The sequence below is a fragment of the Puntigrus tetrazona genome, chromosome 12 (assembly GCF_018831695.1).
Source record: "Puntigrus tetrazona isolate hp1 chromosome 12, ASM1883169v1, whole genome shotgun sequence".
NCBI lineage: Eukaryota > Metazoa > Chordata > Actinopteri > Cypriniformes > Cyprinidae > Puntigrus > Puntigrus tetrazona.
This window is the reverse complement of record NC_056710.1, coordinates 12,127,548-12,142,614: the sequence shown is the minus strand read 5'-3', so window position 1 is coordinate 12,142,614 and position 15,067 is coordinate 12,127,548. Positions and strand designations below refer to the sequence as shown.

General features: G+C 36.0%; 1 protein-coding gene across 1 annotated transcript in view; it reads right to left on the bottom strand.

Moving 5' to 3' along the window:
* The window catches only part of spata20 (spermatogenesis associated 20), a 34,611-nt gene that overhangs the window by 5,253 nt on the left and 14,291 nt on the right, over positions 1-15,067 (bottom strand). Inside the window, exons 14-15 of the mRNA XM_043253674.1 lie at positions 13,964-14,163; positions 11,062-11,142 (exon numbers count right to left, since the gene is read on the bottom strand). Coding sequence (XP_043109609.1) covers positions 11,062-11,142; positions 13,964-14,163 — 281 coding nt within the window. The remainder of the gene's footprint in view (positions 1-11,061; positions 11,143-13,963; positions 14,164-15,067) is intronic.

Below are 15,067 nucleotides of genomic sequence, written 5' to 3'. Positions count from 1 at the left end.
TAAGCCGTGATTCCATCCCAGCTAGCATGCTCTGATATCCTTCTTCCAGACTGTCAGCTCCTACCTACTCTCACCTAAACACACACACAAAATCAGGCACAAACACTCACACACACCAACAGTTGATTAGTCTGGGGAATTTCATCAGCTTCTTCTCCTGGCAGGATGGAGCCTCTCTGGAGAGCTTGAGGCTGTCAGCGCGCACAAGTGGAGCACACAGCCATTAGTCATTTAATTATCTGTCGTAAGTTTATTTCTTGGTTGGAGAGGAATGGAGCATCATGACCTCATTGATTCTGGTGTCTTCGTCTACTTCCCTCAAAGGTAAAGGCCACCGTACAAAATAACAGGTGGAGTCTAATGTATTGTAAGTGTTTCGGCGACAGATATGATGATAAAACATCAGTGGGTGTTTTGATTAAACTCTATATTATTGTATAATTCTGATTAATATGTTGAATCAGTTGTTAGAAGAAAAAAAAAAAAAAGAAATTATTTGACATGACAAATTATTGACTACATTTCTAACTAAACTAAATCAAACACATACAAACACAACTAGCAAATTAAAAATGCTATCGCAATATTAACTAAATTTATTTTAGAAATTATTAAAATATAAAATTAAAATTAAAATATATATATACATAAAACAAAAATACTAAATACTAAACCAAAAACATCTAAAAAGCAAACGAAAAAAATCCACTAATATGCGAGAGATTACTGTAAAAATTAATTACAAATGAAATGTTGAACAATTAGCCTTTTTGATAAAAGAATATTAAAACAAAAATAAAAATAAAAAAATAAAAAAACAAATAAATATTAACAAAATGTACAATATTTGATAACAAATATTTATAAAAAATACATCTAAAATTACAATACTATGTGGGAGAGGTATATTAGAAAAAGTAATCTTTAAACCGTTAAAACGACATTTTAATACATTTAAAATATATTTTTGGTAAAAAAATTACAAAACAAATAAATATAAAATAAATAAATATGGCATGACAAAATACTGACTAAATTGTTTTTTTTAAGGTGAAACCTGCTTTCAGATAAATACGTGGACAAGGCCTAAGACCTGCTTCACCTCACAACCACAATCAGCAAAGTTACACTCAACAGATAGGGAAGCAATGCTTCTATTTCCAGCATGCCCATAACTCAAAGTGAGCAAAAAAAGTGTGAAAAGGGCAACCACCTAGCAGAGAACATTTTCTTCTTTTCCATTTCATCTGATCTACCGCCTGACCTCTGCAGACTCTTCTGGTCTGAGCGCCCGTGATACTGTGGAGGATTTAATGATCCTAAGGGTTGACTATTCCTGCAAGGTTGATGCATAGGTCGGTCTATGCATACATCAAAATCAACTGGTGAGATGGTCAAAGCCTCACTGACCCTGACTCACAAGGTGTCCAGATCCCAAATGGGCAATACACAGGGTGAGCATAAATCAGACTGCACCATTTTTAAAAACGGCTAAGCTAGCTGAAAATGAAGAACGTCGCTTGTCCGTCTAAAACCCAATTCCTATTAAAGCACTCAGTTCTCTCTTGGGTTGCTCATTAAAGCTTGTCAGGGATTCATCCGGTGGCAAAGAAACTCTAAAGTGACAATTTCCCATGAGGTGAAGTACCTGCGGAAATACTCTCATAAGGAGGATAAAAGACTTGCAAGGTATTTTAATTGTCTGACTGTAGGCTTAGGCTAAAAGTCTCTCTCTGACGTTTTTCCAGGGTGATTTCAGGTAATTGTATCATTAAGTTCTCAACTTAGTTTAGGAAAGTGAACGAAAATGGAAGTCTCTTGCACTGTGGACAATAATATTGTCCGGAAGGTGCATATTATCAAGTATTTCACTAAGCACTTTAAGTTAAAAGGATTGATCTGGAAAGCGATATGCAATTTTCTTCTACTCTTTCTAAGCCTTTGGAGGAAGTAACAGCACCAAATGAATTCGATTAATTACTTCTAAAAGCTTTTTTGTGGACTTTTCACACCTGCTTCAGAGCATGTCAAAACAAAAATGGCTTCTCAGGAAATGAGACAGACTAAAGTAAATCATTTCTCGTCATGATGCTGATTAACACAGACAAAGACCTTGTTTAATCTGAGTGCAGTTGATTTAAGGAAGACGGACAAAGACACAGCTAGACTAAAACATCACATTCCCTCAGGGGCCGTCTCTCTCATGGCCGGCCACAAGGTTATTTCATAGGCTCATGTTATCTAGTGTGTTAAGTATTACTTGTGCACTTGTGCAAAATGTGTTTTGAAGTCTCTAATATCTTTAGTTGGATTTTGGCACAAAAAATGTGTTGATTTAAGATGACTTTAGGAATGCAAATTTAGTGTACAAATGAATGGTATTTTTATTAAGCAGAAAACTTAAAAGCACTTTTTACTTTTTGTTTATACATGAACAACATCCAATCATGCTGTTTCAATGATTTTTAATCGAAACCCAAAATATGGTGACCTCCTTGCAAAAACTTATATTTAAAATAAAAAATAAACAAAATAAACATCTATCTATCTATCTGTATGTATATACATGAACAATATATTTTCTTACTCATTTTTAACCATCAAAAGAACACAATTAATACAACTGATCTTATGGCTTCTGATTTTAGAAATGAGTAAATATTGCATTATACATGTTTAAGTATTATTAGAAAAAAAATCCAGAATTAATAAAAATGGCTTTTTCAATTTACAAGCTAAACTACCAGAATATTGCTTTCAGGAAGTGTTTCTAAACACAAAATCTGTGTGACAGACATAACGGAAAGTATTTCTGTGTGTGTGTGTGTGTGTGTGTGTGTGTGTGTGTGTGGGTGGATTTTAGCATCTCCCCTGAAGAAGAAGAAGATGCAGAGTTAGATTGTTCATTAGACATGAGTGATGATGATGATGTGTGACCTGACTTTGGGAATATGAGACAGGAGATAAGCTGACATTAATTATTATTATAAAGACAAGGCAAAGAGAAATCAGAGAGAAATCAAAATCGGAAATGTGACCTTTTAAAATAATTTGCTGGTACGGCGTGTTTTCTAAAATCTACTATAATCCGCCGTTGTGTTGTTTCAGATTTTCTAAGGCTTTTTGAAACCTTTACTTTGTACTCATTCGTTCTCGCTGGGTTGCCTCGGGACCTCTCAGGCTCTTGTGATGTCTCAGCGGCCTTGTTAGGGATTCAGGACCATTTGTCTCAGTAATCAGATGAAGTCTAGAACTCTTTGTGGTGCAAAGGCCTATGCTCTACTGTACTAACGAAATCCCATCTCAGAAGAACACCAGAAATATTAGCACTTAAAAGGTTCCAGTCTCCTCTGTACCTAAAGAAATTGCATGAAAACCACATCCCTGGTTTGCAGTTATAATTAAATGAACTTTTAAACTGTTGGGCAACAGTACAACCGGACCGCGTTAATATATGCTCATGCATTCGGATGGACTAAATTGATCTCAGAACAGACTTTCTATGAGCACGAGGAAATCACATGACTGAAGTTAGCAGCTGGTTGCCATCATCAGGGATATGGAGTGGCTGTTCTAATGCCTCGTATTCTACTGTAACAAGCCCCAAGAGGATCTGCAGCCCTACCGAACCACCTTTATAATCAACACGGGTTTTAGCCTAATTAAAGTATGGATAAATTTATTCCAACAATTTTAATCATGCCTGCAGATCGCAACGGGTGGGATTAATTGATTTCGAAAAGTGTGCCGAATTCAAGTGTCCCTCTAGCAAATCTGAATTAAATAAGTAAGAACAGATGAGACTGCAAAAGCAGGAGAGTCTTTACAGCGCATTCCCGACAATTAAACCCTGCGCCCCAAAATGAAGGAACAGATGATACAATAATTGGATTTAAATTAAAAAGGATTTTCTAGTCTGGTTGGCTAATGTATCGTGAAAAATGCACTTTCGGTATGGTCCTCTCGCAACACACTCGCAAGCCTCTCTAGGTTTGTCTTCATAAACCTTTAATATACTTTGCAGCTAATGCTCAATGAGGTTGAACAGGCCATTATCACATCAAAGGCATGGCGATCAGGGGACACCTGATACGTACAGTGGAACGGGAATAATTCATTTGGTATAACTCACTGAAGCGTGTAGTAAGGTCTCAGGTCACAAACAGAGAATTAGTTGCGTTTCTCAGATCACTGAAGGGTCGGCCCATGTTCATAAGCTATCTGAGGTTATATAAACTAGTATCCACCACTTTAGGAATGTCACTTAAATTTAAGTGTAATTGCTGAATTTAAAATTGATATTGAAAACTGTGTGAATACTAGCAATATGTATTTATTCATTACAATTACAAGAAATGCAAAAAATAAATAAATGTATAAAACCACACTTCCACACAACCATCATTTTTGGAACATCACATTACAGAACATCACAACGATAGACAGAACTAACGATAGAACAAACATTATATGACGAACGATAGAACAAATTATAGATAAATTAGATGATACAAAGAATGACAGACTGATGGATGGAGTAAATTATGAAGCAAAGGTTAGAATGATAGAACATACAATAATAGATAAAAAAACAAAGGAACAATAGATAGATAGACCAAACGAAAGATAGATAGATAGATAGATAGATAGATAGATAGATAGATAGATAGATAGATAGATAGATAGATAGATAGATAGATAGATGAAGCAAAGGATGATAGATTGCATGATAAACAGATTAGAGTGGATGAATGGATGGATGAACGGATTTTCAGTGAGGCTAAACAAACGGGTTTGATAACAGAAGGGGTGCTTAATAACACACACACACACGCAAAACACAAAAGGCAGCCTCTTACTATAGACAGGTGACCCAGACAGTGCAACTTTAAATGATAATGCTGTTTTGATAACCCTTGGTGCGTTCAGGTTAAATCTATCACAGCTATATCTACACAAACACGCAAGGTGAGCCAGTGTCACACGGACACTCTCGGTGTAGAGTGAGAAGCGCAAAACGCTCTCGCGGCGTACGAGCAGGAAATCTCATCAGCTCCACAGTCTCCAGGCCTCGGATTCAATTTCACACAGGAAACCAGATCGTGCCTTTAATATATGGAAGTAATATGTATGTATGTGTGTGTGTGCGTCTTTCCATTGCCAGGATTTATATGACTATAATGAGTAATAGCAAGCTCTGTTTTTCTTTGTTTATAAAGAATACCCAACGCCATGGAGACAAAGCACTGGTTCAGTCTTAAGACTTAAGATGATGGCTCTCATTACATTTAATTCATGTCCTGACTCTGCAGGTGAGAACCATTTATCCCTCTCTAATTACGTGTCTGTCTTGTTACAAATGAAAAACACAGATTAGGAAAAGAGAGAGAGAAATGTAGCTTAATCTTTCCACGTAACTGAAAGCAGACATGTCAGCCCACCATACATGAAATCCTCTCTCTGTTCATATTGGTGGAAGAATTTTCTTAACATTTCAAAAACGTTAAAATTTACATTTCAGTCATAATAAAGCATCTTTTTGTAAATTCTTTAAACTGACTACAACCACACCAGTATAATTTTGTGCAAGTTGAACTAACACGAACTACGCTACCATCCTAAAGTGTGAAGTCGGCTTTTTAAAGGAGTCTCTTATGCTTACCAGTGTTCATTTCGTTGACGAATCATTTTCGTCATAATGTTCGTCAATGAAATTTTTTTACAGACGAAAACGTGACGACAACGAACAAAAGCTAATTTTAAATGACAAAAACTTTTACAATTATCTACTGAAATTTTCGACAATGGATGAAGACGAGATGAAAATGTTCCGATTTGGGATAAGATTCATTCCGAACGAATCGGTTGCCATTCAAGTCAAAATACAATATAATACTATATACTATATAAATCTAAATTTGCTGTCAAAGTTAACACTGTTGCTCACCAAGGCTTTACTTAATCCAAAAATAAAAAAACTAATATTATGCTTTCTATTTTAATATATTTTATAATGTATCCATTACTCCAATGTTCAGTGTTACTGTACATGAACCTTCAGAAATCATTCTAATATGAACATTTCTTATTACTATCAATGTTTTCAACATTGATTGTTAAGCTTAATATTTCTGTGGAAACTGATTAAAACTGGAAAATTCAAAATAACAGCATATATTAGAAAATAAAATCTTTTGAAACACTGCAAATGCCTTTGCTGTTACTTTTGATCAATTTAATTCAGTCTTGCTGAACAAAAGTATGAATTTCTATAAAGAAAAAAAAAAAGATATCTATAAATGCATTAATTTGGTTTTGCATGCAAATATTGCAAAATTCAACTATGCAAAATCTTGCTGTGAGTCAATTATAAATGCTCGCGTTTGGACTACAATAACCAGCACCAATACAATAACTAGCACATGTAAGTCCAAGCTAGTCACTAAGAAGAATATGACATGGTAAAGCAGCAGTTTATTCATTTGTCTAAGAATAGTGATACTCCAGGGATTTAAGGCAGGGATGATGATTTGACTGCTGGTTCAACTTAATAGCTCAGAGTCATCTATTTTTCAGTACGCCCTTCCGACTTTGCAAACAACGGCTTGATGCAGGCGGATCTTTCGATCATGTCCAAGTCAATTAAACAAACAATTCAGACCAGTGTCCATCTGAGGCTTAGTCACAGCCAGGCAATGACAAGCGTGAGTGTGTGTGTGTGTGTGTGTGTGTGAGCAGTTCCTTTATCAGTCTCTGACCAGATGAAATTCAGTGTTTTTTTTTGGCTTCGCTAACTCTAACTCATTACTTGCAGCCTCTTCTGGTTGTCGTCTTGCTGTGCCGAGGCAACAGGGCCAAGTTCTTCTCTCCTTGTATCAAATCCAAGAGATGTGAGCCCTGTTTAACATGTGAATTGAACACATGAGCACATACGATTGAATTTAGATTAAAAATGAAAGCAGGACTGGGCTGCTGAGTTTCCACAGACTGTACAATTTATGCTTTTAGCAGATGCTCTTGCTCTAAAATGACAAGTAGGATTGTATTCAGGAACTGTATTTGAAGGTATAGTGAAAGACAGGGGGCTCTCGGAGGCCTTCAGTGCCGTGTTTCTTTCCTTGCGTATGTCACTATGATGGATTTGTTTGAGCTCAAATGTTCCGGGAACGAATGAGTGAGACTCCATTCACTCAGTTGGCCAAGACAATTTACCTGCACAGATGTTTACTTCAAAGGGTTAATTCACCTCAACTGAAAATGATCCTGTGATTTACTCGAGCCTCGAGGCATCCTAGGTGTATATGACTTTCCTCTTTTAGATGAATCCAGTTGGAGTTATATAAAAATTGTCCTGGCACTCGGTGTAACTTGATAAGTGAGGAATGGATACAAAAAAACACAACTCTGGTCACGAATTAAAAGTGCAACTTTAAATGGACCTGATGCTCAATTTACTATCAATAACAGAGGAGCTATTCCCAAAAATCTTTAAAAAAAAATCACTTTTGCACCCCACCGGAAAAAAATAACTTGTCATATGTGGTTGTTATGACATGAATTTGAGTTCATTAGGTGAACCATGCTTTTAAATTCGCATAGTAAAGCAAGAGTAAATGTGCTTTATTGTGAACAGACCGGCAGAGATGGATTTACACAAATTGTTGACAGAAGCAGTATTTCTCTGCATCAGGGGACACACACTCACACACTCCAGTATCACCAAAATGCAGAAAGAAAACCAAGCTGTATTTTGTGCATAAACCATCTAAATATTACATCTGGCCAGGAGCAAGAGACATTACATTTCCCAAATCTATTAGGCCACTATGAATAATACCAAAAACACCAACATTTTCACATAAACAAATGCTAGACAAATACTAGAACAACATTCATAATACACTAAACTTCTATAATGTGACATTTCTGAAATGGGAAATATACAAACTGAAAACAATGTCCAACCGGACTTGATTTTTCAATCTGGATTTGACTGAATTGGCTTAATATTAATATTTTTCTACTGCTCATTTTCCCTACCTACGCAGATTTGCTTATGTCAGCAGAAAACTTCTAGAAGCAAAGAAAGTTATTCAATCCCTACCAAAGATTATGAAAACCTAAAAACATGCACAATAAGAGGATATTAAAGTGAATAAATCTTTAAATTAAGTCTTCAGATAAAATAAAAACAAACCTCAAGGTCATGGAGCCGAATGAATGAATGAATACAATGTGACATTATATTTCTCACTCACAGAGTCGCTATCAGTATAAGTATACAGTAGGTATAATGAGAAAGATGATGAATGTGCCAAAGCCTTTGCCCCACCGGGGAGGAACAATGTTAATAAATGATGTACCATAAGGAGATCAAACTCAGCCTTTGACACAAGATGTGAAGTTCAGGGTTCACTGATGAAGTGTAAGGTCACATGCTTACATCCTCCCAACACCATCCTACAGAGCCACCTACTGTAACAACAGAAATAGAGAGAAACGGGTCGGCCCCAGCCTATTTTCCATTTCTCATCCATTTCGTTTAAAAACTAACTCATTATTCCAGCCTTAAGGAAGGGGAGGGTTACTTCCCTAAAGGCTTTCACATACAATAAAATATGTTAGACTACCATGATAAATGGCAAAAGGTTAGACCCCGATGTGTATTCTGTTGTGCTTGCGATTGGTACTTCACACTTAAAAACCTGTAAGGCCAGGTGCGCTGAGCATGTGTGTGTGTTTGCTCTTTCTGTCGTCGTGTGAGAGGAGAGAGCAGTCACAGAAGCGCTGGGGAAAAGGGCAGGAAGAGTGCAAATGCTATCCTGAGCTATGACCTTTAGCCAAGGAAAAAAATCCCCACAAAGCCAAGCCTAAGGCTAACGTCTACAGAAAGTTCTTAACTATTTACTAATTATTCCAAAATTTTTAAATGTGGTGTGGTGGGTAGCCATTGTCCCAACCCTTTGCCTTGCAGTGTGTGCGTCAGCATGCATACGTTCACAATCTGACAACTTGACCTTTCGCTGGAGATTACTTTAGTGAACTCATTAGCATGACTGTGCTCCAGTGCACAAAGCATTCTGTGTAAACCAATGAACACGTCATGTACAAGAAAAAAAAAAGTCTGCATACAGTGCAGGGACACTGAAATCTGAAAAAAGGTCAAAATGTTAAATCAGCTAGTGTTGCTCCAAATTAATCTACCATGTACAGTGGTGTGAAAAAGATGTGGCTTCCTTCCTGATTTTTATTTTTTTTGCATGTTTGTCCCACTGTTTTAGATCATCAGACTAATTTAAATATCAATCAAACATAACACAAGTAAACGAGAAAGTAAATTAAGGTTTTTATTATAAAGGGAAAAGAAAATCTAAATCCACATGGCCCTGTGTGAAAAAGTGCCCTCTGAACCTAATAACTGTTTGGGCCACCGTTAGCAGCAACAACTGCAATCAAGCATTTGTGATAACTTGCAATGAGTCTGTTACAGCGGTGTGGAGGAATTTTGGCCCACTCATCTTTGCAGAATTGTTGTAATTCAGCCACACTGGAGGGTTTTCGAGCATGAAAAACCTTTTTAAGGTCATGCCACAACATCTCAATAGGATTCAGGCCAGGACTTTGACTAGGCCGTTCCAAAGTCTTCATTTTGGTTTTTTTCAGCCATTCAGAGGTGGACTTGCTGGTGTGTTTTGGATCACTGTCCTGCTGCAGAACCCAAGTTCCCTTCAGCTTGAGGTCACAGACATATGGCGGGACATTGTCCTTCATGATTTTTTGGAAGATAGCAGAATTCATGGATCCATTTATCACAGCAAGTCTTCCAGGTCCTGAAGCAGCAAAACAGGCCCAGACCATCACACTATCACCCCATTTTATTGTTAGTATGATGTTCTTTTTCTGAAAAACTGTGTTACTTTTACGCCAGATGTAATGGGACAAACACCTTCCAAAAAGTTAAACTTTTAGTCTCTTCAGTCTCTTCAGTCCACAGAGGGTTTTCCCAAAAGTCTTGGGGATCATCAAGATATTTTCTTGCAAAACTAAGACTAGCCTTTATGTTAATTTTGCTCAGCCACGGTTTTTGTCTTGGAACTCTTCCATGCAAGGCCATTCTTGCCCAGTCTCTTTCTTATGAGGCAAGTGAGGCCTGCAGTTCTTTGGATGTTGTTGTGGGGTTTTTTGAGACTTCTTGAATGAGTTGTCGCTGAACTCTTGGGGTAATATTGGTCGGCCGGCCACTCCTGGGAAGGGTCACCACTCTCACCACGTGTTTTCGCCATTTGTGGATAATGGCTCTCGCTGTGGTTTTCTGGAGTCCCAAAGCTTTAGAAAAGACTTTATAACCTTTTCCAGACTGATAGATCTCATTACTTTCTTTCTCATTTGTTTTTGAATTTCTTTAGATCTCAAAATGATGTGTAGCTTTTGAAGATCCTTTGGTCTACTTCACTTTGTTAGACAGGTCCTATTTAAGTGAGTTTGATTATGAAGTGGTGTGGCAGGCCTGGGTGAGGCTAGAGAAACTGAACTAAGGTGTGATAAATCACAGTTATATTTCCCTCCATATTAAAAATCTTTCATTTAAAAACTGCATGTGTTTACTTGTGTTATCTTTGATTAATAATTAATCTTAAAACATTTAAGTGTAACGAACATGCAAAAAAACTGTATATGTTTATTATGTATATACATATACATATATACATACATATACATATAAACACACAAACACACTTTTATATATAGATATAAATATTTTCAATAAATAAATTCTTATCATATACACGTGTATTTTATTCATTTTAATGTTAGTTGTACTTAATTTAGTACATCAGGTTAAACCAATTAAAATGAGCATAATGGCAAAAATCTGTTTAAGCTCACTTTTTTTTCAAGAAATGCTTTCATTGTTTTTGGTTTTAGTTTTAGGTTCAGCTAACTATAACAACCCTGCCTCATATGAGTTATGAGGCGATTTCAAAGTTAAAATGCACTGATTGAAACACCCAATTAGAGTGACCTTAAAATGCTCTGCCACAGAGAGTAAAGTACACTTACTTTATGGGGCAGAAAGAGGGAGTTGACACAGGAAATCAAACTTGCAGTGTCCTGAGAATCAGGCTGGCCACAGATAACAATCTACAACAAAAAGAAGAGACTGTTAGACAGAACAGAACAAGAAACTTGTGAGCAAAAACAAGCTGTACGGACCACCAAATGAACAAATGCGAAAAGAATGAAACTGAAGTAGAAAGGGTCAGGACTGCGTGTATAGTGCTGTAATGATGTGGGCAGGTGTGATGTGGAGCGGGCTGCCCTTAGCAGGACCTCCAGCTTGTTATTCCTCCTACTCTGATGACTTCTCCGCCGCTGGTGAGCTCTGATGGCCATGACATATGTTCACAGCTAGTACAATTGTCCAGGAGCAGGAGGAAACTTTGGGAAAATAGCCTGACAGGGAAAACTTTTATCCAGCAGCATCCTTCTAGTTGATATGTGACAGATCCAAACGCTAACGGCCCTCATAGTGAGGACTGATGAGCTGGCTATCAATCCTACTGTATGTACCTTTATAACAGAAGCAGCAAGGGTCATACTCGTATACCAAAAAAAGCTTAGGAATAGCGGAATCAGGTACCTTTCAAAAGTTTGAGGTCAGTAAGATTCTTTCTCTTTTTTAAACCAATACTTCTATACTTTTCATTATCGCTTGTAATAAGAAATGTAACAAATCAGTACATTAAAATAACTTTGGAAGGACCACATGACACTGAATACTGGAGTAATGGTTGCTGAAAATGTAACTTTGCCTTCACAATATTTGACCCCAAATATCTGACCTGTGCACAAAAAAAAAAAAAAAAAAAAAAAAAAAGATTTGTTGAATTTACTAAAAAAAGGAAAGAAAAGAAATAATGTTATTGTTGCGATATGTTTATTTTTGCAACATTTAAATAAACACATTTAGTTGACTAAATTTCAACAAAATGTGTTTATATAAATGTATCTATAAATAAACTGGTGGCAACCAATTACCTTAAAAAACATTTAGTATATTCAATTAATCTTTTTTTTCCTGGTGTATAGTTCAAATATTTGAGGTCAGTTTATAGTTTTCAATGTAGTGCATATATACAGCATAAGCACAACATTTCATATCATAGCTCCTAAAATTATAAAACATTTGTTTATTACAGCTTTAAACGTGGATGGAAGTATAAATGGATACAAAAAGGATCCTATAACCAGATTAATCCAAAATGTGATGCAAGATACTTATTTCTAGTTATATGACATAACATATGGCAAGTCTGAGAAAAATCATTCAGCGTGACAAACACACTCGATCTACTCAGCCTTTCCTCAAGGCTGATGCATTCAGAAGTGACAGTCCCCACCAGAGAGAAGTTCACTTCCAGGTTTCCAGAGCATGAAGCGAAGAGGTTATTACATCCAACCATGGTTTGTACATCCAGCCAGCATATGTTGTGTCTCGAATGCTGATTAGTTGTTATACCCACCACATTTCTTAACCACCACTTTTGTGTTGAACCAGTTTTAATGGCTGGTTTTGACGCCTCTATGATTGATAGGGCCTTTAAATGAATCTTCCAAAAGGCTTAGCGTGGCCCAAACATGCCTAGAGAAGTTCATGATGGCTCTCCAGATGCTGTGATCATTAAACTTGCGTGCACAATTGAGAGCTTCCTGTCAGGCTGTATTACTCTCCGGTACAGTAGAAGCAAAACATTGGACCGCAAGGACATGCAGAGGGTGGTGCGGTCAGCTGCATATAACACCGCAGGTATATCGGTCAACCTGCAGGACATCTACACCAGATGGAACAGGAAAATCATTGAGAACTGAGTCTCTTCATCAATGATCCATCCTCATCTCAGCTCTAACTGGAGTCTGCCTAATTTTTATTTAAAGCAAAAAGCATTGTTTACTAATTATTTACTATTCTTGATAATAAAAATATAAAAGCATAAATAATTTGTAAACATTATTAAACTAAATAATACAAAAAATAATAATAGTGTGAATACATACCTAATTATAATTATAAGAAATCATAAACAATAAAATAATAATCTATAAATATAATGCAAATAAATATATTTTTATCCATATTAAAAACATTTAATCATGTAACAATAAAGTACTTAATAAATTAGAACAATGCTATATAATATATATAATAATACATTAAAAATAATAATTATATGTCATGCTAAAAAATAAAAAATAATAAATAAAATCTAAACAAATAAATAAATACTTGATTTAGAGTATTAATAAATTTTATTTAAATCATAAGAATTAAAAATATTTCAAATGCATAAAGTTTAAAACTGTCAAGATTTGACTTAAGACTTAAAATCTGGCTTGACATGAGATTGAAATCTAACTTAACTCTAAGGATTATAGTAATTATTTACCACACTACTAGACAATAAAAAAATAAATGAATAAACCATTTGTAAGCAATATGTAATAATAATTAGTAGTAGTAGTAGTAGTAGTATTTTATGCTATTCAGTATTTATATTATTTAATTTAAATCTTTATTATTTTACTAATAATAATTAATAATATATATATATATATATATATATATATATATATATATATATATATATATGTATAAACAAATACTTGATTTACAGCACTTTAGTTTTATAATACAAATCTTAAAAAGGGTTTGTAAAGCTAAAAACTGGCAAGATCTGACTGGAACCAAAGACTCAAAACCTGGCCTTGCGAGACCTGAGATTGGAATCTGACTCTACCTTAGGAACTTGCGAACATGTCTGTCTTGCTGTAGTATTCACAGTCAAGGAGGTTTGAAAAAAAAAAAAAACATTTCATTGCCATTGCATCAGTTGGACATGATGTGACAAGTAAAACTGGACTTTTAAGCTTCATACTCAGTAGCAGTGGACCAGACTGCAGTTACCTGTTTGAGGGTATAATGCTGGGCCATGACACTGCGGACCATATCTGGTAAGGCGATTGGAACCTTAATCAGTCTATCAGAGAAGGCAGTCAGTAATTGCTGCGAGCGCTGTATCCAGTCCTGCCGGCCTGTGAGGTGTGAGAGACGCAGCAAGTTCATGGCTGAGACAGAGTTTGCACTGGGTTCGGCACCATCCTGATCTAAGAAAAAAGAAAAAACAAATTGTAAAATGACACAATGCTATTCCAGTCAGATTACCAGTCCATCGTAGCAGCCATGTTTTCAAACACATTGATGTAAACAGTCTCACTTTTGAAAAAAATGCCATCATAACATCTATGGTTCATATCAATTTAGCTGGAGCACATTTATCAGGTTAAGCGGAGCTATAAGTGCCTGATATCACATGTGAAGTGGCTCTAGAGCTTTACTTTATCTGCTCTTTGTTTGTGTGTGTGCAAAGGGGGTGTTGGGAGTGGGTTCCCGTGCCTCGTGTCACAATGTAATGAGCTGATTGCATCTGGGAGCTGAGAGGGACGGAAGCGATGACTGATGAATAGCAGCAACGCTGTCTCAACTAAACTCATGAGGATGAGATCAGGTAGCTTGTTTCGTAGAAGACACATGCACCACACAAGTCATGTCAGAACGATTGTATTTGCAGGCTAATGCTAATAGCACACAAACTGCACCACAAATCTGGATTTTTTTAGTTTATGAATTATGGTGGAAAACAATAAGTATTGATCGTGAATTGTAATTATGAACTTTGGTGGTAAAATTGGTTTGTATAGCTTGTGTATAGAGTATAGTCATAAAGCTTGCCAGAAAATATGACTCATTCATAGGTTTTATGAGGAGACAGAATACTAGTTTGATCATATTTTCGCAACAAAAACATATGAAAGGCATCAACTGTGCCTCTAATGTGCATCCTTTATTTTGTTGCATTTAGTTTGTAGCTTACCAAAATATGCTACTTTTAGGAAGTTTAGGGTCAATAAGATTTTTGTTTGAAAGAAGTTAACATTTTTATTCAGCAAAGACCAGAGCTGTGTAGAGTACTTACAAATTCATGAAAACTGTAGTGAGTAATGCAACCTA